The following is a 23,688-nucleotide window of genomic DNA, read 5'->3' as shown; positions in this document are numbered from 1 at the left end:
TGGGTTTCCTCCGGGGGACTGTCTGTGAGGAGTGTGGTGTGTTCTCCCTGTGTCTGCGTGGGTTTCCTCCGGGTGACTGTCTGTGAGGAGTGTGGTGTGTTCTCCCTGTGTCTGCGTGGGTTTCCTCCGGGTGACTGTCTGTGAGGAGTGTGGTGTGTTCTCCCTGTGTCTGTGTGGGTTTCCTCCGGGTGACTGTCTGTGAGGAGTGTGGTGTGTTCTCCCTGTGTCTGCGTGGGTTTCCTCCGGGTGACTGTCTGTGAGGAGTGTGGTGTGTTCTCCCTGTGTCTGTGTGGGTTTCCTCCGGGTGACTGTCTGTGAGGAGTGTGGTGTGTTCTCCCTGTGTCTGCGTGTAAACTACTATATAATATGTGTTTACCATTGAGCTTTTGTCCTGGTGCAATCTGGACAGAGAAACCAAAATCAGTCAGTTTCCTCCCACAGTCCAAAAACATATGTTGGTAGGTGGATTGGCGACTCAAAAGTGTCTGTAGGTGTGAGTGTGTGAGTGAATGTGTGTGTGTGTCTGTGTTGCCCTGTGAAGGACTGGCGCTCAATGATTCCAGGTAGGCTCTGGACCCACCGCGACCCTGACTTGGATAAGCGGTTACAGATAATGAATGAATGGATGAATGTTCTTGAATATTGGAGGGGAGGCATGGTGGCACAGCAGGTAGGTGTCGCAGTCACACAGCTCCAGGGGCCTGGAGATTGTGGGTTGTGGGTGTCTGCATGGGTTTCCTCCGGGTGACTGTCTGGGAGGAGTGTGGTGTGTTCTCTCTGTGTCTGCGTGGGTTTCCTCCGGGTGACTGTCTGTGAGGAGTGTGGTGTGTTCTCCCTGTGTCTGCGTGTAAACTACTATATAATATGTGTTTACCATTGAGCTTTTGTCCCGGTGCAATCTGGACAGAGAAACCAAAATCAGTCAGTTTGATGTTCATGTTGTCGTCCAGGAGGATGTTCTCAGGCTTCAGGTCTCTGTGGACAATGTTCTGAGAGTGAAGGAACTGGACCACTTCCAGCAGAGCGCGCATGATCTTTCTGAAAACAAGAGAACCACATGTTCATGTTAGTGGCTTTAAAGATGCAAATGATTTTAGGAGAGAAATGCTATTAACACAAAAAGTGTCCAACCGTGTCTCTTTCTCACTTAGTGTGACTTTTTCTGTGAGATAGTCAAAGAGCTCTCCTTTCCTCATTCTGTGGAAGGATAAGAGGATTATTTGATGAACAGTGCATTAGGAAATCAATCCAAAACCTCCTACACATCTCTTCTGAGGTTTGTATAAAACACTGATCATTTAAACCCTATAAAAGACACAGGGAAGTGAGACAATATTCCTCAAGTTACATAAAATAATAAGACTACACTGAACATGCAAACACAAGAGCTGAAAATGAATACAACATGTAAAATAAAACCAAAAGAAAAAGCCCAGTAGAGCATCAGAAACACAGTACACAGATATACTCACAAGTCAAAGACCAAGAAGAAGAAGGCTTTCGTCTCATAGTAATCCTTAAGCTGAACTGTAGAAACAATGCACATGATTAGGGAGATGCTAATACAAATTTACAAGATTAACTTTTTTCAGGACTTGTTTTGACTCTTTTTAATTATTTAAAACCTTTTATGCATCCATCCATTACCTGTAACCCTTATCCAGTTCAGGGTCACCGTGGGTCCAGAGCCTACCTGGAATCATTGGGCGCAAGGCAGGAATACACTCTGGAGGGGGCACCAGTCCTTCACAGGTCAACACAGACACTCACACATTCACTCACACATACGGACACTTTTGAGTCGCCAATCCACCTACCAACGTGTGTTTTTGGACTGTGGAGGAAACCAGAGCACCCGGAGGAAACCCACACAGACACAGGGAGAACACACCACACTCCTCACAGACAGTCACCCGGAGGAAACCCACGCAGACACAGAGAGAACACACCACACTCCTCACAGACAGTCACCCGGAGGAAACCCACGCGGACACAGGGAGAACACACCACACTCCTCACAGACAGTCACCCGGAGGAAACCCACACAGACACAGGGAGAACACACCACACTCCTCACAGACAGTCACACGGAGGAAACCCACGCAGACACAGAGAGAACACACCACACTCCTCACAGACAGTCACCCGGAGCGGGAATCGAACCCACAACCTACAGGACCCTGGAGCTGTGTGACTGCTGGGTCACTGTGCCGCCCAAAACCTTTTATTAAATTTCTTATTTTAAGAAAAGGAGCTTGAAATGGTTATTAATATTTACTAATGAAATAAGACACCGCTAATAAATACAGTTACATAATAAATGTAACAACAAGTAGCAAGCAGGAAGTTTTCCTTCTCCTCTTGTGATGCTTTGTTCACAGGATCACCACCTTTACTTATGTGGTGCACCTGGAAAGTAGCTGTTTCTGATAAATAGGCCAAGAGGTGTAGCTCCTCTATCTGTTGTGTTTTGTGCAGTCTGCTTTGTGTTAGAAAAAGTCTGGACTCTTACTGATATTCTCTTGTCCACACACTTTCTTGAGAATGTCGATCTCCTTCAGCGTGGCCGCTCTGATCTCCTCAATCTCAGCAGGGGCCATTTTATCTGATGGCGTGATGTCTATGATCTTCACGGCAAATTCCTCAGTGGTGCGCTTATTGACACAGCGCCGGACCACACTGCTGACCCCCCTGCAAACAAACAGGAGGAGAAACTCAGAACAATCCACAGACATTCTACAATCCTCAAATTCTGAAACTGTGCAAACAGGATCCCGAGTGGAGGTATCACTTGGAGATCAGGGGTGTGATGCATCGAAGATGCCTCATCTGGTCAAGGCCAGGAGTCTTTGGTGGAGTAGAATAGCACTCTCCTACGGTACTTGGGCCGGAGATAGTGCATTAGAGGTAGTGAGACATTAGATAATGGTGGACATCACATGTCTCAGAGGAAGCACTTGTCCTCACCGCAGTGATGGTGGCATCGTATTATGGGAGGAGCTTAGAAGGTAACAGCTAAAGGGGGAACAGGAGACATCTAAAGAATGGGTGAAAATATTGGGTTAAATAAGCAAATGGGTCTAATATACATACATACATACATTTTCTTTTCCGCTTCTCCATTTCAGGGTCGCGGTTGGGTCTAATATTACATGTAAAAAACACAGATAATATGCAGTGTAGAACTATGAATGGAGCACATACTGGTGATAAATATATACTGTAGATTATTTTAACGGCAGTCTTTTTGAAAGTCAGAGAGAACCAGAACGTCAGTCCACAGAGTACTATCCCAAAAGACTTGGGGATCATCAAGATGTTTTCTGGCAAAATTGAGTTTTAAAACACTTCTTCACACAGGGCCCTGTATGTTTGGATTTTTTTTCTCCCTTAATAATAACAACATTCATTTAAAAACTGCATTTTGTGTTCATTGTGTTGTCTTTGACTAATATTTTAATTTGTTTGATGATCTGAAACATTTAAGAGTGACAAACGTGCAAAAGAGTAAGAAATCACGAAGGCAGCAAACACTTTTTCACACCACTGTAGATTCATAAAATAATTTGGTTTTGTGATATCACAAAAATATTGAATACAAAATTGCATGTTTTTTCAGCTCATGGTCACTCTATGAACTTTGGGCTTAAGAGGGAGTGATGTGTTTTGAAACTGTATTAAACATTAATTAAAAAAAACCTGATCTCTTTCATAAGAAAAGAGCAAGAACTGAAATGGACGCTGTATCCTTCTCTAACTCTGTGGTCAGATCGTGTAAACTGAGCAGTGCAGTTCAGTCACTTGGCAGTGAGGTGTGTGCACTGCTGACCTAAACTGACAAATGTCACCGAAATGACACAAATGAATGATATAAACAAAGTCAGGACTAGGACAGAGCCACTCTGGAGAGTATGTATATTTACTGTAATAAAACTGACCAGTTTATACTAACCTCTAAACATTGATGGTGAACTGGTAAAAATAAATAACTTGTTTGTTTCAATGTATATTTATTACAGCAACTAACGTAATCAAGAAAATGTGCAGAATTTGTACCTTCCAAGAATCTCTTTTGGATCATATTTGTCATAGAACTCCTGTGCTCCAACCCAGTCTGGAATCTCATCCGTTTTGGTCATGATGATAATGAACGGCTTCAATTATTATCCACTGTAACTGGCCTCTGACCTGGAAGACAGCAGGAAATGATACAGTGAAAAACTCAAGGTCACAAACGTTATAGTGGGAATTTATGTATACAATTATACCCCATTAATGAATATGTAAAACCACCCTATTTAAAAGGCAGTGTTTTCAAAACATTCTCCAAAACAAGGATTCAGACAGCCGGGGTTTCATATGTCACAAATAAATTAAACTGAAGAACTAATCTGTTCAAATCACAGTGCAGGGCTTTTCCAGACGCGAGACAGTTAAGGGCCTACATGCATTTACTTAACGACGGATTATGAAGGTGTTTTATATATACGTCACTTTTAAAGGATTACAGAAGTTAATTTATTGGAAATAATCATGTAATAAATATGTAATTTTATAAATTTGTAATAAACGTTTAATTGCTGACCAGAGGCGGACATGTTAAAAACAATATAGGTTTTGGTCCACAAAATGTCGCCCCCGTGTGGACAGCGCGTGCAATACAGGTCATTGAATAATAGGGGAAAAAAAGAAGGACAAAAACTCATACAAATAATTCAAACATTATATAAAATGGCTTCTTTTGAAATGTTTGAATAACACTTTCCATTTTTGCTTCTGAATAAATTATTCTAAATTGTGTACAGGAGCAATTAAACCATCAGAGTATGAAAATATAGAGATTATATACACCATTGTTATCACGGAAAGTAGATAAGTTGACATTTAGCGTAACATTTATTTAGGGTTAGTTCTAAATCCAAGGAAAACCTGAAATTGCCTTTTTACTGGAATGATCCGTTCCACCTTAAATTTTACAGCAAATATCTCACCGCGCCTCGCTACAGTGAGGCGCCTGTTACAGCATTTAAGGTGGAAAGGAAAATCTCTATAAGACGCCAGTTTCAGCACCGATCCAATTATTTCCAACAACTCTAAACGAGCTCTAGCTTTATTTATCAGCTCTCGGAGAGGGAATACAGGCTGATGTTGTTCTGCTGCTGCTTTTTCCACCTACAGTAATGTAATTATTAATGAAGTCACGTTTTACATCAGTATCAGCTTCATACCTGGACTCATCGGTATACTCTGTAGTGTCGTCCTCGAGGCTGAGTCTAGTGAAGCAGGCTACAGAACGTAGAAAGGGCAAGGGATAATGTCACGATCCAAAAATAAAAACCTAGCCTCTATTAGTCCCGGAGCAGGTCCACAGTTACACCCTTGATAACCCATACAGCTCTCTGCAGCTTTACTCATTCATTACTGGAATGTTGTAGCATTAAAGGGCCAATATCCAATTTTCCACGAGGATTACTAATAACAAATAACAGTTTATGTGCTAGTTTCTATGCTAAAAACCCAGTCTTAATTCGGTTTAACAACCTCTCATTCTTTTTAATTGGCTTTTCCCAGAATATATATATATAACTTTATAGTTATAAATTTTAGCATAAGTGATGTATTTGCTTTTGTGACATCACAAAATCAAGGTATTCAAGGTGTGTTGCATTTAAATCTTGTCTACCATCTGTGCACTGCAGAATCGTTTACAGTGGTATTTATGAAATGTGTGCCTCATGTACATGTCCTGTTTAAGGGTAGATTTGAACGTGGGGTAAAAAAATAGTCCCAACATGTTAACATTATCAACAATATGTATAAACTTGTAACAGTGAAAGTGAAACACCTGTCATTGTAGTGTGGGAGGTTTCATGGCTAAATTGAAGCAGACTGGTGGACAATCTTCATTAACTCCACACTGTACCAGTAAGACCATGTGCATCCAATGATTCAAACACTGTGTCCTCAAGGCGGTGCCGTGTATCAGGACGACAATGCACCAATACACACAGCGAGACTGGTGAAAGATTGGTTTGATGAACATGAAAGTGAAGTTGAACATCTCCCATGGCCTGCACAGTCACCAGATCTAAATATTATTGAGCCACTTTGGGGTGTTTTGGAGGAGCGAGTCAGGAAACGTCTTCCTCCACCAGCATCACGTAGAGACCTGGCCACTATCCTGCAAGAAGAATGGCTTCAAATCCCTCTGACCACTGTGCAGGACTTGTGTATGTCATTCCCAAGACGAACTGACGCTGTATCGGCCGCAAAAGGATAAATTACTGTGGTCTAAAACCAGGTGTTTCACTTTCATTGTCCAACCCCTTGTAGTTTGTGTTAAGAAAATAAAATGGCTGTGTGTTGTAGGCATTTAGACTCGTTTCCTATCAGCATCACTGTACAGAAATCTAAATTTCTCCAATTATTTCACATCAAACTCTCCAAATGATTGTTTACCTCTCAGCCACTGAGCTTTTGAAACCAACTTTAAATAATGCTAACTTATATCTGATGTTGTGATACACTTGGAAAATGCTTTGTGTGAGTATATCATCCCCACGCTACAAAACTGAAACAGTGGTCCACAAACCCAGCCATGTCTTCACCAGGCCGAACACTTACCAGAACCCCTGATTACAAAGTATACATCACAAGGACCTGCCTACAATAGCAAAACCTAGCCCTAAAAAATAAACTGTGTGACTTCACTACAAATAAAAAACTAGGCCAGACAGTGTTTAAAGAGTTTATTTTGTGTTTGTTCAGAAACCATTTCACATGAGCATGATCATCACTGCAAAACCTGCAGAAACTCTGGAGAGGTGAAATTTTCAACATGAATTAAGATTAAACCATGTCACTTAAGCAGAATATATAAATATTAAACATCAGTCTTGAACAATTATACAGTGATTCTGCTTCCTCCAAAGCAATGCTGTTTATTCACTGATCATAAAATCCTAGGCCTACACTTCTCATATTAGAATTTATTATAGATGTAGATGCAGAATGTGGAAAGTGGTTCGCCAGTCTCCGATCTCATGACAATCCTACAAAGAAAAATAAAGGGAGAGTAAATTAGCATTTTTCAATATTCATCCAACATTCAGTAAACATTAAATATTTGGGGAGCACAGACATGTCACCATCAGCACAACCTCAGGAGATCACAGCCATCTTTACTCTGTTCACATCTGACCCTCGAATTCCAAAACATCTCACATCCTTTTCTGCAAAGAGGACACACACCTGCCACGAATACGTACCGTTGGAGAATTTGCACTGTTTAAGCACTTCGCTAAATCCCTCACAGAGCTTGAGGTCACTCTGTGTCTGGGCGCACTCGATGAACTGCTTCAGCTCGTAAGTGCAGGGGTTCTGCTGCACCGGATCTTGCTGGTACATGTGCTGCTGCTGATACGCAGGCTGACCCTGATACGGCTCCTGCAGGACAGGTTCAGAAATTAAAAACACATGAATAAATTAATGACATTACAAATTCATTTATTTACAGCCAAGGACACATGGTCTTTGTCATTGAGCTACTGACAGGAGGGTGGGTCTCAGCATCCTGGGCCATTTACGCATGGTTTGCACGCAGTAGGTGAAGCCGTGTCAAATCACAACAGACCAATCACAGCACACCGTGGTAAATGTAACAGTTAAAAATAACACCTGAATGCATGAAGTGATGAATTGCATGAGAACTACTGAAAAATACAAGGGAGAGTAACACCCATCAAAACCCATCAAACCCACTGAAATTAATGATGTTCATTCTTTCATTCATGTTCTGTAACTGCTTTTTCTTGTTGAGGCTTCCAGCTGGACCTGGACAGTGCAGCAGTCACTCACTGTCTCTCTCACACACAAGCAAACACACACAAAAACCTGTGGACACTTTTGAACAGCCAATCTCCCTACCAATTTGTGTTTGGACTGTTGGATAATTCAAACCACTGGGAGGAAACCCCTACAGACACAGGGAGAACACACTGCACTCCTCACAGACAGTGAACTGAGTCAGAGCTTGAACCCATGACCCCACGACCCTGGACGTGTGGCAGAGGCACAACCAATTGCATCCGACGCCATAAATCAGGCCGCACCTCTTAAATAAACACGGACAATAAATAAACACTCCTAAGGGTTGCAATTGTTCCCGTTTTGCACTCAGTGACTCTGGGTAGGCTCCGGACCCACTGTGACCCTGAACTGGATAAGGGTTAAGTGCAATATGTTTACAGTTCAGCACTTGGAGTATTTATTTATTTATTATTTTAAAATCTTCTTATTTTAATTAATAACTACACTTTTACACAATACTCCTCATGACTTAATTTTAAGCATGTATTGGTATCAGCAAGTACAAAAATACACATACATGTCATTTATGCATCCCTAGAATTAACCCAATTAATCGTGAAAATTGGCCAGCACTAGAGCATTCCCACGTTATGGTGCTGTATCATGAAATATATTTCACTGCCTAATAAACAGCAAAGCCAGACAATTACCCCGGGGTTGAAAAGGAAAAGGTATCAGGTCACTGTGATTCCCGAGAAAGTTGTTTTTTTAAAAGCCCAAGTTCACTGGGGTTACTGCAATAATGGAGAAGGCTTTCTGCAAGATCAGAGATTCCTCTAAGAAATGTTAAGATAAAGCGGACAAGGGATTTTAAAGACGGCATTGATACAGGCATGAGATTTACCTGATAAGTGACATCAGGTCTGGAAGCTTCAGAGTGTCCTCCACCACCAAAGCCACCTGTCATGGCGTGGCCTATTGTGTGTCCCACTGCAGAGCCCACTGCTACACCCGCTGCCGTGCTGGCCATCTGAGCGAACATCCCTGGCTGTCTGGGAGCAGCAGCAGCAGGAGAGCCCACTGCGGATGGAGGAGCATGAGCTGGAGCAGGAGCATAGGACGGTGGAGGTGCTGCTCTGGACATCGGTGGAGGCGGCGGTGCTGGCTTTGAGGAATAGCTATGGAAAGATAACCAACAGATATAAGACACAATGTGCTCATGAACAGTAAACTCTGATTATTTTAGTGGATGAGAGTCATGGTCTAATGGACTGGATGGAACATCTCAACATCCACAGCCATGGTGCCCTTGAGCTAGGCATCAAAACCCCAAGCGCTCCCTGTGTGTGTGTGTGTGTGAATGTACTCACTGCCTCTAACGCAAGTGTTTGTGTGGGTTGTATGAACTTGCTTCCACTGATGGCTTAAATGCAGAAGAGGCATTTAACTCTACGTTAAACAATGAAAAATAAATGCATGTTTACGCTTTCAAGAGATTCCTGATAATGACTGTGGATGTGTTCCAAGCTGGAGAAACCACATCATAGAGAACCTCACCTTAAAAACCGTTATAACTGTGTTGTATATATATTTCAGCTTTACACTTTGACAGGTATATTTCTGAGATGAGAAATAAAGTTAGAGTATTCAATAATAATAATATCCATAATACTTATGAGTATTCAATCCTACACCTCTCCATTATCAATAATTGAGATACAAGTTGGTATATGGAGAGATGGAGCCAGACACTAAAATTAATTAACTCCATGAGATGCATTACAAAAACAGGAGTAAATTTAAACTGACCCTGACTGTGCCCAGGAGCAGTATGAGATTAAGAGCTGATCTTATTTAGAGGTACATTTCCTGTGAGAGAAACTGCCTTTACTAACGTCACTGGCGATAAGGTCCTTACGTTAACTCAGACATTTTACCTCGGGGGAGCCATCCTAGAAGTCCGGCTTCGACTTCCTCTCGGCATTTTACACTACAAGTTTAATCTCAACCCGGCTTTGACCTCACGGACTGCGCGGCGTTTATAGTTTTAAAGTTATTTATTTTTCTCTCTGAGTTTCTTTCCGTTCTCCCTCAGCGACCTTCACACTGTAGTGAACAGGCCACCGTACATCTCCGTCCTAATTCCCTTCCCAAGGACCCCTGGGCAGCTGATGTTACGCCTGATTAAAAACATGACTTATTCCTCGCTGTTAATAATGTCTCTGAATGCTTTCTGTGCATTAAACTATTTATTTTTCTGCGTTAACCTGGTTAAAATAAACACATACAGTGTGATATTTGCTCGAAGCCAAGAACGTTTACATATGGAGAGAAAAAACAAAATGGACTCAGGGATTGCGTAATTAGATGCAAATATTTTTAATCAGTTTAATCAGTGTTATTCATTGTCGATAGTCTTCTGAATGCATTATGTACATTAAATTCTTTTTTTCACAGTAAGTAAAATACAACTGCGTTTTTTTATTTTTAATATTTTTTTATTTTACATGGTGTGAATGATACAATGGCAACTGACTGTAGTCTCGTAATGTCTGCAGTTCATTAACGATCAATCCATTACACCAGCTAATGCGTCATATTCCACACCACCTTTAGTCAGGGACCACCAAAGAGCACAGAATTCATCATTGTTCTGAAGGAGCACAGATTTTTCATCTACACTTTAACTATGTTTTCTAGGTTTTAACAGTTTTAACATATTGCTTTGTATTAGAACAGCCCCTAAACTCTCTCTTAGTGAATCACGTTAAGTTTAAAAAAAAAATTAATGTATACCTTTCATTTTCAGCAACGGTTCTCTCTCCAGAATATACAGCCGTGTGTATTGCTTTCTTGACAGAATGCCAACTGTCACGTAAAATACGGAATTGTCCCATATTTCATTCGTTCATTAATTCATTCATTATCTGTAACCCTTATCCAGTTCAGGGTCGTGGTGGGTCCAGAGCCTACCTGGAATCATTGGGCACAAGGCAGGAATACACCCTGGAGGGGGCGCCAGTCCTTCACAGGGCAACACAAACACACACACATTCACTCACACACTCACACCTACGGACACTTTTGAGACACCAATCCACCTACAAACGTGTGTTTTTGGACTGTGGGAGGAAACCAGAGCGGGGATCGAACCCACAACCTCCAGGTCCCTGGAGCTGTGTGACTGCGACACCTACCTGCTGTACAAATATTTGTAAAATGTAGAATCTGCGTTTGTGAATCAAGTCACTCTTGTGTTCTCCGTGACGTACATTTGTTCATTTCCTCTCGCGGGTTTTTGGATTTTGAGACTTTTCTTTCGCATTTCACCCGCTCCACACACAGCAGCCTGATCCACAAATGTGGCCACCGCTAGGTGGCACTGTTGTTTCCTCCAGTGTCTCAGGACTGACCTGTTTCTCTCAGGGCCCCGAAACAACCCCCTGTAGGCGGGACTATGACTCCATTGGCTGCCGCAGTAAATGATAGACAGCTATCTCAGTTCTTCTGTGCTGCAGGCAGGCACTATCCAGGTACAGAGGGAGACAACATGGTGCTTTAAGCGGCGCAAAGCACTGTTGCTGTTAGAATTGTTCAAATTAATAAATATGGTCATTAAATAATTAACAAAATAAATACATGCTTCAACAAATACAAGAGTTCAGCTTGGACTAATAATATTTATCACTGAGATAATCTCTTATAGGTAAAAAAAAAAGCCAAGATTTATTCAAGTAAGGTTTCCTAAAGATTTGATCATTTAAAGTAAATTACAGTGAGACTAGGTGTCATTAAATTATAGTTTGGCTGTATTGTAAATGAGGCCGCTACCTCAATATACTTCATAGTTTAAAATAAATAAATAAAATATTTTTGTGTTTTGTATTATTTATGAAGCTATGATTTGAAATACAATTATTTACCAGACGCCCCTGAGAGCAAGGAGACGGCGGAGCACGGTTAGTCCACTGAGGGCAAAGTTGGAGGTTCACTTTTTTTTTTGCACAGCATTTTCTGAGCGGACTACCGGTAATCAAACAGAATTTTAGACAAAAGGCCACATTTCTCATTCATTACATTCTTTTATTATTCTTTATAAATTATTAATTAATTCATTCATTCATTATCTGTAACCCTTATTCAGTTCAGAGTCGCGGTGGGTCCAGAGCCTACCTGGAATCATTGGGCGCAAGGCGGGAATACACCCTGGAGGGGGCGCCAGTCCTTCACAAGGCAAGACAGACACACTCACACATTCACTCACACACTCACACCTACGGACACTTTTGAGTCGCCAATCCACCTACCAACGTGTGTTTTTGGACTGTGGGAGGAAACCGGAGCACCCGGAGGAAACCCATGCAGACACAGGGAGAACACTCCAACTCCTCACAGACAGTCACCTGGAGGAAACCCACGCAGACACAGGGAGAACACACCACACTCCTCACAGACAGTCACCCGGAGCCGGAATCGAACACACAACCTCCAGGCCCCTGGAGCTGTGTGACTGCGACACTTCCTGCTGCGCCACTGTGCCACCCGGCTCTTTATAAATTAGATTAGTTAATAATTAAAATCCAGCACAGTGTCATCATTTTCAGCATAATCATTTTATATCAGGCTTATACTCATTATTATATCTCTCATAGTTGTTGGTAATATTTGTATTTGTTTGTTTTCCAGAATAAAATTCTCTGTGAATTTCAAATGAGTTTGAGGAGAAAAAAATGTTTGTTATATCCTGTACAGGACAGCAGTCTGAGTGGTCCGATGGCAGTCTAGAGCCAGTGGTGTGCCAACCTTTTAAACCAGTGTATACGCTCGCTGTCTGGGACATTAGGTGTTTTTTTGCACAATGTATTGGTATCGCCGCCGATACCAGCCTGAATTTTACTTAGTATCGGATCGGAAAAGAAATTGGTAGTATCGAACATCACTACTGTATGGTGGCTGGGAAAGCCCAAATGACCTGCAAAAGCACAAACACATTCATCAAAACGATGACATTTGTGCTTCATTTAAAAGAACACAATGCAAGTTCAGAAACGCAATGTAATTTCAGAAATGCGATGCAAGGTCAGAAACGCTGCAAATCCAGTCACAACACAATGGAAGACCCTGACAGCTGCTTTACTCCTAAAAACACAGAACAAAAGCACCGTCAGAATCTGACTCCATTCGCGTGCTCACATGTCACCAAGCAGCACTGGCACAACACAATTCCTGTTGTTTCTGTTTATAACAAGTGCAAGGCTTGGTTTCCTTCTCATCAAACACCAGAACAGTGTCTAAGCGTTACTGGTATTGCATTTAGTAAACTGAATACGGTTATGTGGTTAGTGCAGAACACAGGATTTTTTTTTTAAATCAAAAATATCTCAAAAATAAAAACAAACTTGAAGTGTATATATGATGAAGTTTACAGCTGCTAATACGTTAGCCAGTTTCTTAGTAATGTAAAATGTAGTTGCTGTTTAGTATAAAAAAATCATTTTGAAACTGTTCACTACATTATAGTGAACAGAAAGCTCCTTAGAGATAAGCACAATTTTTGTATATTACTGAATAGATTATATGTGAAATTGAAGAACCATGAGGCACATGGTATTTAATAAGAGTGCATTTAATTATATTCATTTTTTCAATACAACGATCTTGGTAAAAAAGTGCTTCAGGAATTTTGAATTAATTATCACAGAGTCCTTTCCCATTTTCCTTGTATATAAAATAAATGTCAGAATGATCATGAATTACTCATTGAAGTGTTACTGTAATCATGAATAATATTAATGAAAAAGTAAGATGAAAAATGTTAACAACCATTAATTACTTTACGCTACACCCAATATAGAAAATAAAAAATAAAGTCTAATAAAGATAAAGAACAATGTATTCCTATAATCTAAACTAAGTTCTGTTTCACAGACACTAAAAAAAATTAAAGTTGTTTTGTTATAAATTCTTATTATAAAAACTTAGTCACGTATTAACCATCTAATCGTTTTGAGGGGCCTTGCCTTGTTGTTGATTGACGGCTGAATCTGTAAATTGTCGCTACCCGATTTGCGCGACGTATCCGATTTGGACGGCGCATGCGCTGACGGTCATATATAGTATATTGCAGCAAAGAAACTATTTACCAAAGCAAAGAAGAGCTTTATCTTCAAGAGTGAGTAACTTTATGTGTGTTTAAACATGTATTAGCCTTCCCAAAGTGTCCTTTACAGTTTTAAACAACTGGAGCATGAGCAAAGTGTCTCTTTGCAATTATACTCGAAGAAGAAATTAGTGAAATGTCGCAGTTATCAGTAGTGTACAAAAGTATGGTGTTATGCCCATGCCCAGTCCAAATCGGGCAGCGGCCGATACATACATCCAATCACATGACGACAACAACCACAGGAAACCAGGGGAAGGGGTTCCACGCCAGGATCGTTTCACTGAGTTACAACAGTCGAGGCGGTGCTTTTATCTTCGAAATTTTTATCATTTGATGTTTTAATAATAATAACAACAATAATAATATTCAGAAACAAAATACAATAAAAAGTTAGAAATTAGGAAAAAAAGCATACATACAATCAGTTAAATTCTAATATTTCAACCAATCTAAATATATATATATATGTGCAAAAAGTTTAATAATGATACAAAATAAATATTTTAAAGAAATAAAATAATAAATCTTATAAACATATTACACATTCATTTAAAACGTTAGATCTAATATAACGTTTCGTTTAAAAATGTGTTTATTTATTCATTTATTTGTTTGTTAAATATATATATAAATAAATGTCTAAATGTTGAATATGACAAAAATGTATTTTCTCTCCTGTAAAAACTGAACCCTCATTCCAAGCCGAAGTCGTGTTTTTATTCGGTTCATGTTCACGACGCCGTTGTTATCAAAATATAGATACATACTATAATGATGTGTACTGATATGCATCAGTGTAAAGACACTTCCGGTTGTTGACTCGTTGCGGAGGGAGCTTCGTTACAGTGAGGGTTATTTATTAATTTACAGCTCAACATTAACATTAACATTAACCTTAGCCTTATATTTCCGCTGGATACGCTTTAATCTGACTGCAGTAAAACTGGATTAATCACTTGCTCAAACAGGTAAAGTCTTATTTTTACTGCGTTGTGAATTGGCTATCGTTTGCTAGCTCGTTGCTCGCCCACTTCTTACTAATATTTACCGTTCCACCTTAACTTGCATTGTAACTGATGTACCATTTAAGGTGGAACGGAAGATTTAGATACGAAACTAACTCAACATAGCTGTTGTGTGTCGCTGAGTAATATTTAAAGACTAAAGGACAACACTGCAGTTTCACTCGCTAAACTGAACATATCTGTAGAAAGATTATACGTGTAATATAAAGGGGTAGAGTTGAAGCTAGGTTCAGCAACATTAACAGATAAGCTGTTAGGGCTTCAGGGTTTATTTACTGTGGTATCGATAAACATGCAGAAATGAGAATGTACAAGTATCTATTAACTCATATATCCATGTATAAAATTAATACTTAAGTCAGTAATTTTAAATAGCTTAAATTAACCTATTATCTATAAGTTTGTGCGAAAACTTACAAGCATTGTCTTATTTTTATGTATGCTAATTTAAAATAGCTTCTACACGTAGAGCAAGAAATTAAACTGAAACACACACAAAATATTGCCTTATCACTCTCTTCATTTGTAATAAAATGTGCCTGATAGAGAATTAAAGAGGAAGTACTGCATGAATAATAGCAGTTGTGACTGTAAAAAATATTAAACTTGGACATTAATGTAAACCATACGAAGACTCTAAAACGTCCCTGAAAAGACTCAGTTGCAGAATTTAACACATCTTTGTTTCATTTTCTGTTTCTCTTTCTGTAGATAAGGAGAGGGATGTCGTATTACTCTTCGTCGTCTCGCGGTTCCTCTCGCAACTTAGAATGCAAAGTTTATGTTGGTGATTTGGGCAGTGGAGCTGCTAAAGGTGAACTGGAAAGAGCTTTCAGTTATTATGGTCCTCTAAGGAGCGTTTGGGTGGCTAGGAACCCTCCCGGTTTTGCCTTTGTAGAATACGAAGATGCCCGAGATGCTGAGGATGCTGTGAAAGGGATGGATGGAAAGTATGTATACATCAGTCAGAAGAGTAAGAGTAGTGTGTCTGTTGTGTCATTGTTAAGATCAAACAGGTCTGGTTTTTGTTCTGTATTGCAACGGATTTTTATGATCAGCGTCTCCTGCTGCATTTTTCAGGGTCCTGTGTGGGTCTCGGATCCGTGTGGAGCTGTCCACAGGAATGTCTCGGAAGAGCCGATATGGCAGACCCAGCCGGCGCCAGTTTGACCCAAATGACCGATGTTATCAGTGTGGAGACAGAGGCCACTACGCCTATGACTGCTACCGCTTCAGCAAAAGGGGGCGCCGTAGCAGGTACACACTTATGCAAAACTTCATCCCCTGTGGGCTTCATGCTTCATTATATTCAGTCGCGTCTATCGCATCGATGACAGTTATAGAGAGAATACAAATAAATAGCCCTAAAGTAAATGTTTTAAACACAATTATGTATTTCTGAGAATTTATGGGAAGTAAGCATTTTGAAAGACAAAAACAAGAACAAAGGTCAATTTAATATAAATTAAGCTCTTTAAAAGGCTATAGGTGAAAACAGCATGACGCTTTGAGCGGGGGCTCACAGCAGCTCTCGGCACTTGTATCAGTAGGTCAAGGAGGCGTGGTGCTTTAGTGTTAAACAGTGTTTTAGGATTATGAAGATCAGCCATGTTGTTTTTCTTCAGCTGAGTGTTTTCTTCTCTTTTGCTTTCATGTGTACAGAATTCCTGCTTAGTTTCTCTCTATTTTTGCCTCTGAATTTTAGTCCATCTGAGCTCCGGAGAATTTCTCGGGCTTGGTCTTGACTTGTTTCTCTCATTTCTGCTTTGCCCTTTTTGTAATAAAGTCCAAATTGTTTGTGTTTTTCTCTAGTCTTTACTCTTTCTGCTTCAGGGACCACCAGTGTTATGCACACCACAGTTTGAGAACCACTGAACTACCGTGTTGTATTTTCAATGTTGAATTGATAACAGAATTTAGTGTTTGGTTGCTAATTAAATGATTATAAATTATTATTATTATTATTTATTTGTGTTTATTTAATTTGCTTTTTTGCATTTTTATTATCTATGATAATGTGAAAGAAAAAAAAGACTTTTTTTACTCTAGTAAGTCTTATTTCTCTACACGCACTTAGCTAGTATGCAAAGGGGGGAAATACGTGTTCTGAATGTTTCTTCACTAAACTAACATTACTCAAAAGGAAAGAGATAGCCAAAGTGACTTATTTTCAGAGAATTCATCTTCACCATCCTTTCCCGCTCTTCAGTGACTGCTGCATCACAGTTTCAGTCTTAACTGTGGTATCTAGCAACATTAATGAAATGTTTGGGGTTCTGTTGAATATTTTTAGTGTGTGATGATTTTACAAAGCTGTAAAGCCCATTCCATTTCTCTTTCAGGTCCCGCTCTCGCTCAAGGTCCAGGTCCAGGGGCAGACGCAACCGCTCACGTTCCCGCAGCCGCAGTAATGAAAGGTTAGTTATTTTCACTCTGAACTGTGTTTACCTGTAAAACATATCAAATTAAGTCATTTTTTAAAGCAAACTCTTTGTGAAATATTTTGGGATTATAATGTTTAAGTATGAAAAGACAGAAAGGACCCGTTTAGGCATTTGCCTTTATTACAGTTCCCAAAATTGCTGTATTTTCAATTTAATTTGTTTTAATTTTGTAGACTGTGGTTAAAACGTTTTATTCATGAGATGTGTAAGCTATGGCTGTCATGCGTAAAATATGTTTAATGCTAAGGAAATCTTTGCATTGTCACATTGTCATGTCACTCTGCCAGGATGACTTGTAATAATTTGGGGCATTAATTTATACTAGGAGAAAGAGAGGGTTTTGTGGAGAAAACACAGATTTCACATATAACTTAGTCTTTTTTTCTCTGTGTTTTAATAGGAGGTACCATTCCCCGTCTTATTCGAAGCGAAGGAGCAGGTAAGGTTTTAACTAACACTGGCAATATTTTCAAACTTTTACTCTTTAAAATAAACAGCAAAGGACGTGTGCAGACCTACAAAGCAGTTCTTCACCGTCATTAATCTATGAGTGGGCACTAAACAACTTGGAGTATTTACTAAGAAAATCAGGGTAGATACTTAATAACATATGGTAGATATTAAAGAATTTGTAAACAATTCTGATTAGTTTAGAATAGTGGTGTGAAAATGTTTTATTAGTTGCATCATTTTTATAACAAATCCTTTTTTATTATTAACTCTAGCACAGCATCTTACCAGGGTCTTACTGCTGGTCAAAATAACTTAATTGTAAATATAATTTTGGACTTAACTGCATGTTCATAGCAGGTAATTTGATTAAAACAAGTTGCTTCTTTTCTTTTCAAATCTAGGTCTGGTACTCCAGCCCGCTCAAAGTCTAGGACTCCAGTTCGGAGGTGAAGTATCAGCCCATGACTATTGTTCTCATTAAGTGCATTATTGTACAATTCAATGAAAATCAGTAGTCATTAATATTTTTCAACATTTGAACTGCTTTTATTTGCAGTATTTAGTTACTAAGGGACATCATTTGCATGATTTTAAATGCTTCCTTCAGTTTATATTAATATTAATGCGTACACAGCTGTAAGATTTTAGTGCTAATGTGACACAGTGTGAGAGACAATGCTTCTGTCAAAAATAATTAAATTGTAATTTTCTGCAATGAAATTTCTAATACATCCAACATTGTTTACGCTTTTGGAGGATCATTGCTTATTTCAGAACTTGGTTTGTTTTGTTTTTGCTTAGTCGCTCTCGGTCTCGGTCTCGGTCCAGATCTGCCTCGCGCTCTCGCTCCAGGTCTCACTCCCCCAGTCCCAAGAGGGATAGGTAATGTATTAATATAATATTCGCTGTTTTTCTAAATGCCTTACCTCATAAACAGTCATTAAATTACTTGAAGCTATATTGTTTATGAATATTTAGTGATGTTGCTTAGAATGTATTGTTTTGCTATTTGTATTTGTGCATATCACAAACTGAAATAGTGACAGATCTGTACAGCTAGCTTAGATAAACTGGCTTACTAAGAGTCAGAATTTGGTTTAGTTTAGTCCACAATACATGCACTCAGCTTTGTCCCCGGAAGCCGGCTTACACTTCAGGTAAGCCAGTCTTTTTGCTGCAAAGAAGGACAACCTTCGACGGAGATGGATGGATCCAGCAATGCAGGGAAGACGGAATCTTATAAGTTAGGGATCCAAAACAAACAAGCCCATCCTAGCCCTTTCCCACCCTATTTTAAACTTCTGAAAAGTCACCTCAAAGATCTAAAGAAAAAACAAGACTTCTCCAGGCCCATGCTTAGGTATAGACTCACATACACACCTCCAAAAGATAACTTTTTATTATTACTCATTTTTGGGGTGGTAGAGGGAGGGACGTGTGATTAAAACCTTTGGGGAATCTTCTCTTCTCTCTTCTCCCTCAGATTCAGCCTCATGTTGGTTAGCTACAGATCGCAAATCTCCAAAAAAAAACAAAACAAAAAAACAAAATGTCATTATCAGACTCCGGTGACCAATTGCTGCAGGCTGTTCTTGTTTTTTTCTAAAGAGTGTGGGAGTCGACGGCTCAAGCACTGACCAGGGTTCATCCTTGCCATGTTAAGCGTCCTCCAGGAGGGTGACAAAAGAGCTTACCTGAGATCAGCCTCCGCCACGGTGATTTAAAGAGGTCGTCCGACGCACAATTCTGACGAGACGAGCCTCCTGCGCGTACACAAACAGTTGTTCCACCCACACCACTCCTTTCCCCGAACCCGTGCACTACTACTACTCCTACTACTGCAGACCAGAATGCCCCCCCATCCCTTCTTGCTTAGCTTCTGAGAAGGGTGTGTGTGAGAGAGAGAGAGGAGAGAGCTGACGAGAGATCAGACTTCAAGACCCTCCGAGTGTGTCTTCGAGTTCTAGCATCCGTCGCTTCTCTGTATGTTGTTTCCGCCACTGTCTCCTAAAGGTAACCAAAACCCCAGAGTTAATGTCCTTCTTGATATAAGCCCTGGTTATAGTTATTAAAAGAAAGAGATTATTTTTGTAAAGACATATATGTTATTAATACAGAGCGTGTGCAGAGCATGCACATATTAACACCGCTGAGAGTGAGTGACTGAGTGTGGGATGTAGAGCAACTCTCTGTTTCAATACTGTCTCCAAACCTCCCTTGTGACCAGCCAAGTCTGGAGTATTTCTAGAGAGGAAATAAAATGCTAATATTCTTTATTCTTTGTTTAGTCATATGTTTTAAGACCAGGATCATCTACTTTACACAAATACACAGCAGCTGCTTTCACAGAGCTGGTTAAAGTGCGCCCCAAATCTCATCTTTTTCTCATATTTGACACAGATATCTTATGTGTATTGGTGTGAACTCATATTGGGGACGGTTTATGGGCGTGATCTATTCAGACACTGTCAAATCTGTTTGGATATAGGTCACTTTTACTTGCTGTGTGAACGTAGCCTATGATTCTTAGTTTACGAATCCTTGATTACTAGTTTCAAAACATCTTAAGATAAAGTCTGTGAGGGCTCATTAAACAGTATTGAGACGGAGGGAAATCTGCATGTGAAATTATTAAACACATGCAGTGCTCTGTATGTGTGTTTTCAGTTAACTAACCCTGGTTTCGGGGCGTCTTTGGGTTTTTCCACATATTAAAGAAGGATTCTGACTACATACATTTGTGGATATCTTCCAGGTGGTGGTCTTATAGAAAAGAGAATGAGGATTTTTAATGTAGATGGGTTGTGATGCATATAAGAGTGGTGCTCTTGTTTTTTTGAACTGTGGTGTTGATTGTCACGGTCAACAGCAACCTGCAAGCGCAGACACCCCTGAAGCACGTCATCTTCATTATTCTGTTGTTTCAGTTACTATCTCTTGGCTCTTTCCGTGTTCTTTTATTCTACAGTTTTTTTTATTATTATTTTTTATATAGAGTACAGTGTGTATCACAGACTACCATAATACAGGTTATAGTTACTTATATAGGACAACGTACACTATGTTTGTGGTTTCATTAATTAAATACAGCCATGATTCATTGCTTGTTTCAGTTTAAAACCTCCCTGTATCCCTTAGAATTAGTCCGTATGTTATGTTACAGTTCCTTTAAGATGGTTGTAAATAACTTATTTTTTTCTGATTGGCTGCCTTTATACTAAATTACAAGTACTAACTGTTTTTTTCTGTCAGTTTCAACAGGAAACCTAAAACCAATGCAAGTTTTAAGCCCAATTTTTTTTTTTTTCTTAAGACCGAAGTCCTCTTGTTAGCAGAGCCATTAATCTCTGAAATAGTGTTGTCACTCTTTAGTTGGGCTTAGCTCCAATAAAATAACTCTGGATCTAAACTCGACTTTTCTATGACAGAAGCTTTTTCTGAAACATGAAACAGAAGCCTTTGCTGCCTGTGCTGTCTCATGAGTCAGTGCCTCAGAAGTTGATGTGTCGACTTGAAGGGACGTGTTACCAAATCATGTCTGAGTTATGCTTTGAAGGTACAAGTACATAACCGCATGGTCAGGACAGCGATATGTTATCACTGGCTAGCCACAATGTTTACAACTTTGGAGATATCAGAACATAAAACGGGCAGCTTTTATACAGATGTTGGATTCGGACACAAAGCGGCACCTTACCCTCTCAGAAAGCTGCCTCGGTAGACAGCATTTAGGATGTTACAAACATTTATTACTGTGGTGCAGTAATCCAACTTGGACCCAGAATTCTTAATATGTGTATAACAAATGACTTAAACTGTCTGTTTTAAGAGAACAGGGCTGGAGCAGCTGTAGGTTCTTAAATGTGTTTTTATTTTTGAAAACACATTCTCTGCACTGACTCTTCGCTTCTGTCTGTTCCAGCCGCTCCAGATCTCCCAGCCTGAAAAAAAGCCCCACCGCAGGAGACGAGTGACTGAGGAAGAACCCCTAAAACATATCACTTCCCTCCCTACCTTCATGTCTTGCTTAGTTTTCTTTCCCACATGAAGCTTTACTCTCTTTTGGTGTTTAATTTTTGTTGAGTTCTGTTTCATCATAGAGATATTCTTTTCTTGTTTTGTTTCTTTCCATCCCAATGTCTTTACATGAAAATAAAAAGTTGATTTATTTTTGCTTTTTAAATCATCTTTTTTTTTTTTTTTCTTATAGTGATCGGCAGGTTTAAAAGGGCTGAGTTATTGTTTTCCTTCCTTTTTTACCTGCTGTTTGTGTTTTGTAATGTACACTGGAAATGAACTAGAAACAATAATAAATAGTTCATGGCATGATGAATGAAGGAAGACTTGTAAATTGCATAGGTTGTTTTATTTGTTTGTTTGTTTATTTTAGATAATTTAACTAAAATGACAGGGCGGCACGGTGGCGCAGCAGGTAATGTCTCAGTCACAGCTCCAGGGATGGTTGTGAAGGTTGTGGGACTCTGTGAGGAGTGTGGTGTGTTCTCCCTGTGTCTGTGCGGATTTCCTCCGGGTGACTGTCTGTGAGGAGTGTGGTGTGTTCTCCCTGTGTCTGTGTGGATTTCCTCCGGGTGACTGTCTGTGAGGAGTGTGGTGTGTTCTCCCTGTGTCTGCGTGGGTTTCCTCCGGGTGACTGTCTGTGAGGAGTGTGGTGTTTTCTCCCTGTGTCCGCGTGGGTTTCCTCCGTGTGCTCTGCTTTCCTCCCACGGTCCAAAAACACACGTTGGTAGGTGGATTGGCGACTCAAAAAAGTGTCCCTAGATGTGAGTGCGTTTCAACCTGTCAAGGACTGGCGCCCCATCCAGTGTGTTTTCCTGCCTTGCTCCCAGTGATTCTAGGTAGGCTCCGAGCCTAACCTGACCCTAAACTGGATTAGCAGCTACAGACAATGAATGAATGAACTAAAATGACAGAAAAAGTTACTTTTTTTTCTTCCCAAATGAAAGTCTGGAACTCTAGCCTACTTAAAGTCTAGGTGTTTTGAACAATTTGAGAGTGTCAGATAATGTGTAATATTGATTGTTTTTGTTAAGGTTAATTTAGGAAATGTAATAATAGTGTTTTGTTATTATGCTATTATTATGAGACATATTATACAGTTAAGTTATTGGTACTTGTCAGGCTGTAGCAACAAATAAACAGCAACCTTCCACTTGGGATATTTTAGCCGCCACATTGTAACACTGAAGATAACAGTAGACATCAGTGCTGAGTTTTTAGATTTCAGTGTCACTGCTGGACTGAGAATGATCTATCCTAAAATAAAACAAAATAAATAAAATAAACCCCAAATCATCCATCTAACAAAGTAGACAGTGAGTGAACACTCTTTTAAAAATAATTGAGAGTATGGACAGTGTAGAAACAATAAAGCTGATAAAATATTGTGATATAAGTTGCTGGTGCATTTCAAATATACAATGAGCAAAAATTTTGTCTTTTATTAAACATTCTTTTAATATAACACTACATTGAATATCATCGGTATTTACTCATTTTATACTTGTAATATTTAAAAATAATTAAGTATAATATTATTAAGTATAATATTTTTATGTTGCGCCTGCTGCTTTAATTTTAATTGTTAAACCTTTAAAACTACGTTTTCCAACATATTGTGGCTCAACTCAGTGTGCTACATGTATGCAATTTTTATCATATTTATTTAGAAACCCATCGGCCAATCACGGCGCACTGTGTAGCGTTGTACGTTTGCTATTGGCAGACGCTATTGGGGGTATATGCTGACAGTTTCCTCCAATAGAAGTGTGCGGGG

General features: G+C 39.6%; 3 protein-coding genes across 6 annotated transcripts in view; 1 reads left to right on the top strand and 2 right to left on the bottom strand.

Annotated features, from left to right (window-relative positions):
• LOC136675785 (phosphorylase b kinase gamma catalytic chain, skeletal muscle/heart isoform-like) overlaps positions 1-5,372 on the bottom strand; it is a 10,335-nt gene extending 4,963 nt beyond the window's left edge. The window contains exons 1-6 of the mRNA XM_066652536.1: positions 5,229-5,372; positions 4,057-4,188; positions 2,513-2,691; positions 1,473-1,527; positions 1,132-1,197; positions 875-1,038 (exon numbers count right to left, since the gene is read on the bottom strand). Of these exons, the coding sequence (XP_066508633.1) occupies positions 875-1,038; positions 1,132-1,197; positions 1,473-1,527; positions 2,513-2,691; positions 4,057-4,139 (547 nt within the window). The 5' untranslated portion in view covers positions 4,140-4,188; positions 5,229-5,372. The remainder of the gene's footprint in view (positions 1-874; positions 1,039-1,131; positions 1,198-1,472; positions 1,528-2,512; positions 2,692-4,056; positions 4,189-5,228) is intronic.
• A 1,370-nt stretch (positions 5,373-6,742) lies between these two features.
• Positions 6,743-9,948, bottom strand: LOC136675936 (coiled-coil-helix-coiled-coil-helix domain-containing protein 2-like). Its single transcript, XM_066652754.1, has 4 exons — positions 9,747-9,948; positions 8,714-8,987; positions 7,269-7,446; positions 6,743-7,052 (listed from the first exon to the last, which is right to left on the bottom strand). Exons 1-4 carry the CDS (start codon positions 9,791-9,793, stop codon positions 7,042-7,044), a joined length of 510 nt encoding a protein of 169 aa, XP_066508851.1. The 5' UTR covers positions 9,794-9,948; the 3' UTR covers positions 6,743-7,041.
• A 4,829-nt stretch (positions 9,949-14,777) lies between these two features.
• On the top strand, positions 14,778-22,348 carry LOC136675874 (serine/arginine-rich splicing factor 7-like). 4 transcript variants are annotated; one of them, XR_010796224.1, is made up of 9 exons: positions 14,778-14,817; positions 15,709-15,947; positions 16,078-16,254; positions 17,340-17,414; positions 17,842-17,880; positions 18,296-18,340; positions 18,696-18,776; positions 19,378-19,907; positions 21,817-22,348. XR_010796224.1 is itself a non-coding variant. In XM_066652667.1 (8 exons), exons 2-8 carry the CDS (start codon positions 15,721-15,723, stop codon positions 21,866-21,868), a joined length of 696 nt encoding a protein of 231 aa, XP_066508764.1. In that variant the 5' UTR covers positions 14,780-14,940; positions 15,709-15,720; the 3' UTR covers positions 21,869-22,322. The 4 variants fall into 4 exon arrangements, 1 of the variants encoding a protein (XP_066508764.1); XR_010796223.1 differs by having other exon boundaries at positions 14,780-14,940; positions 21,817-22,325; XR_010796225.1 differs by having other exon boundaries at positions 14,780-14,940; positions 19,503-19,907; positions 21,817-22,254.
• Positions 22,349-23,688: the final 1,340 nt, after the last annotated feature.

Source organism: Hoplias malabaricus, chromosome X1 (genome assembly GCF_029633855.1).
Source record: "Hoplias malabaricus isolate fHopMal1 chromosome X1, fHopMal1.hap1, whole genome shotgun sequence".
NCBI lineage: Eukaryota > Metazoa > Chordata > Actinopteri > Characiformes > Erythrinidae > Hoplias > Hoplias malabaricus.
The sequence above is the reverse complement of the archived record's forward strand: the minus strand, read 5'-3'. Positions and strand labels throughout refer to the sequence as shown.

Bases quoted from the DNA above. Each gene is read 5' to 3' on its own strand.
- LOC136675936 (XM_066652754.1), bottom strand. From the start codon at position 9,793: ATGCCGAGAGGAAGTCGAAGCCGGACTTCTAGGATGGCTCCCCCGAG. The intron at 8,988-9,746 runs GTAAAATGTCTG...ATCTTTCCATAG, and splicing joins TCTAGGATGGCTCCCCCGAG to CTATTCCTCAAAGCCAGCAC. The intron at 7,447-8,713 runs GTAAATCTCATG...CCTGTCCTGCAG, and splicing joins GACCTGATGTCACTTATCAG to GAGCCGTATCAGGGTCAGCC.
- LOC136675874 (XM_066652667.1), top strand. From the start codon at position 15,721: ATGTCGTATTACTCTTCGTCGTCTCGCGGTTCCTCTCGCAACTTAGAA. The intron at 15,948-16,077 runs GTATGTATACAT...TGCATTTTTCAG, and splicing joins GTGAAAGGGATGGATGGAAA to GGTCCTGTGTGGGTCTCGGA. The intron at 18,777-21,816 runs GTAATGTATTAA...TGTCTGTTCCAG, and splicing joins CCCAGTCCCAAGAGGGATAG to CCGCTCCAGATCTCCCAGCC.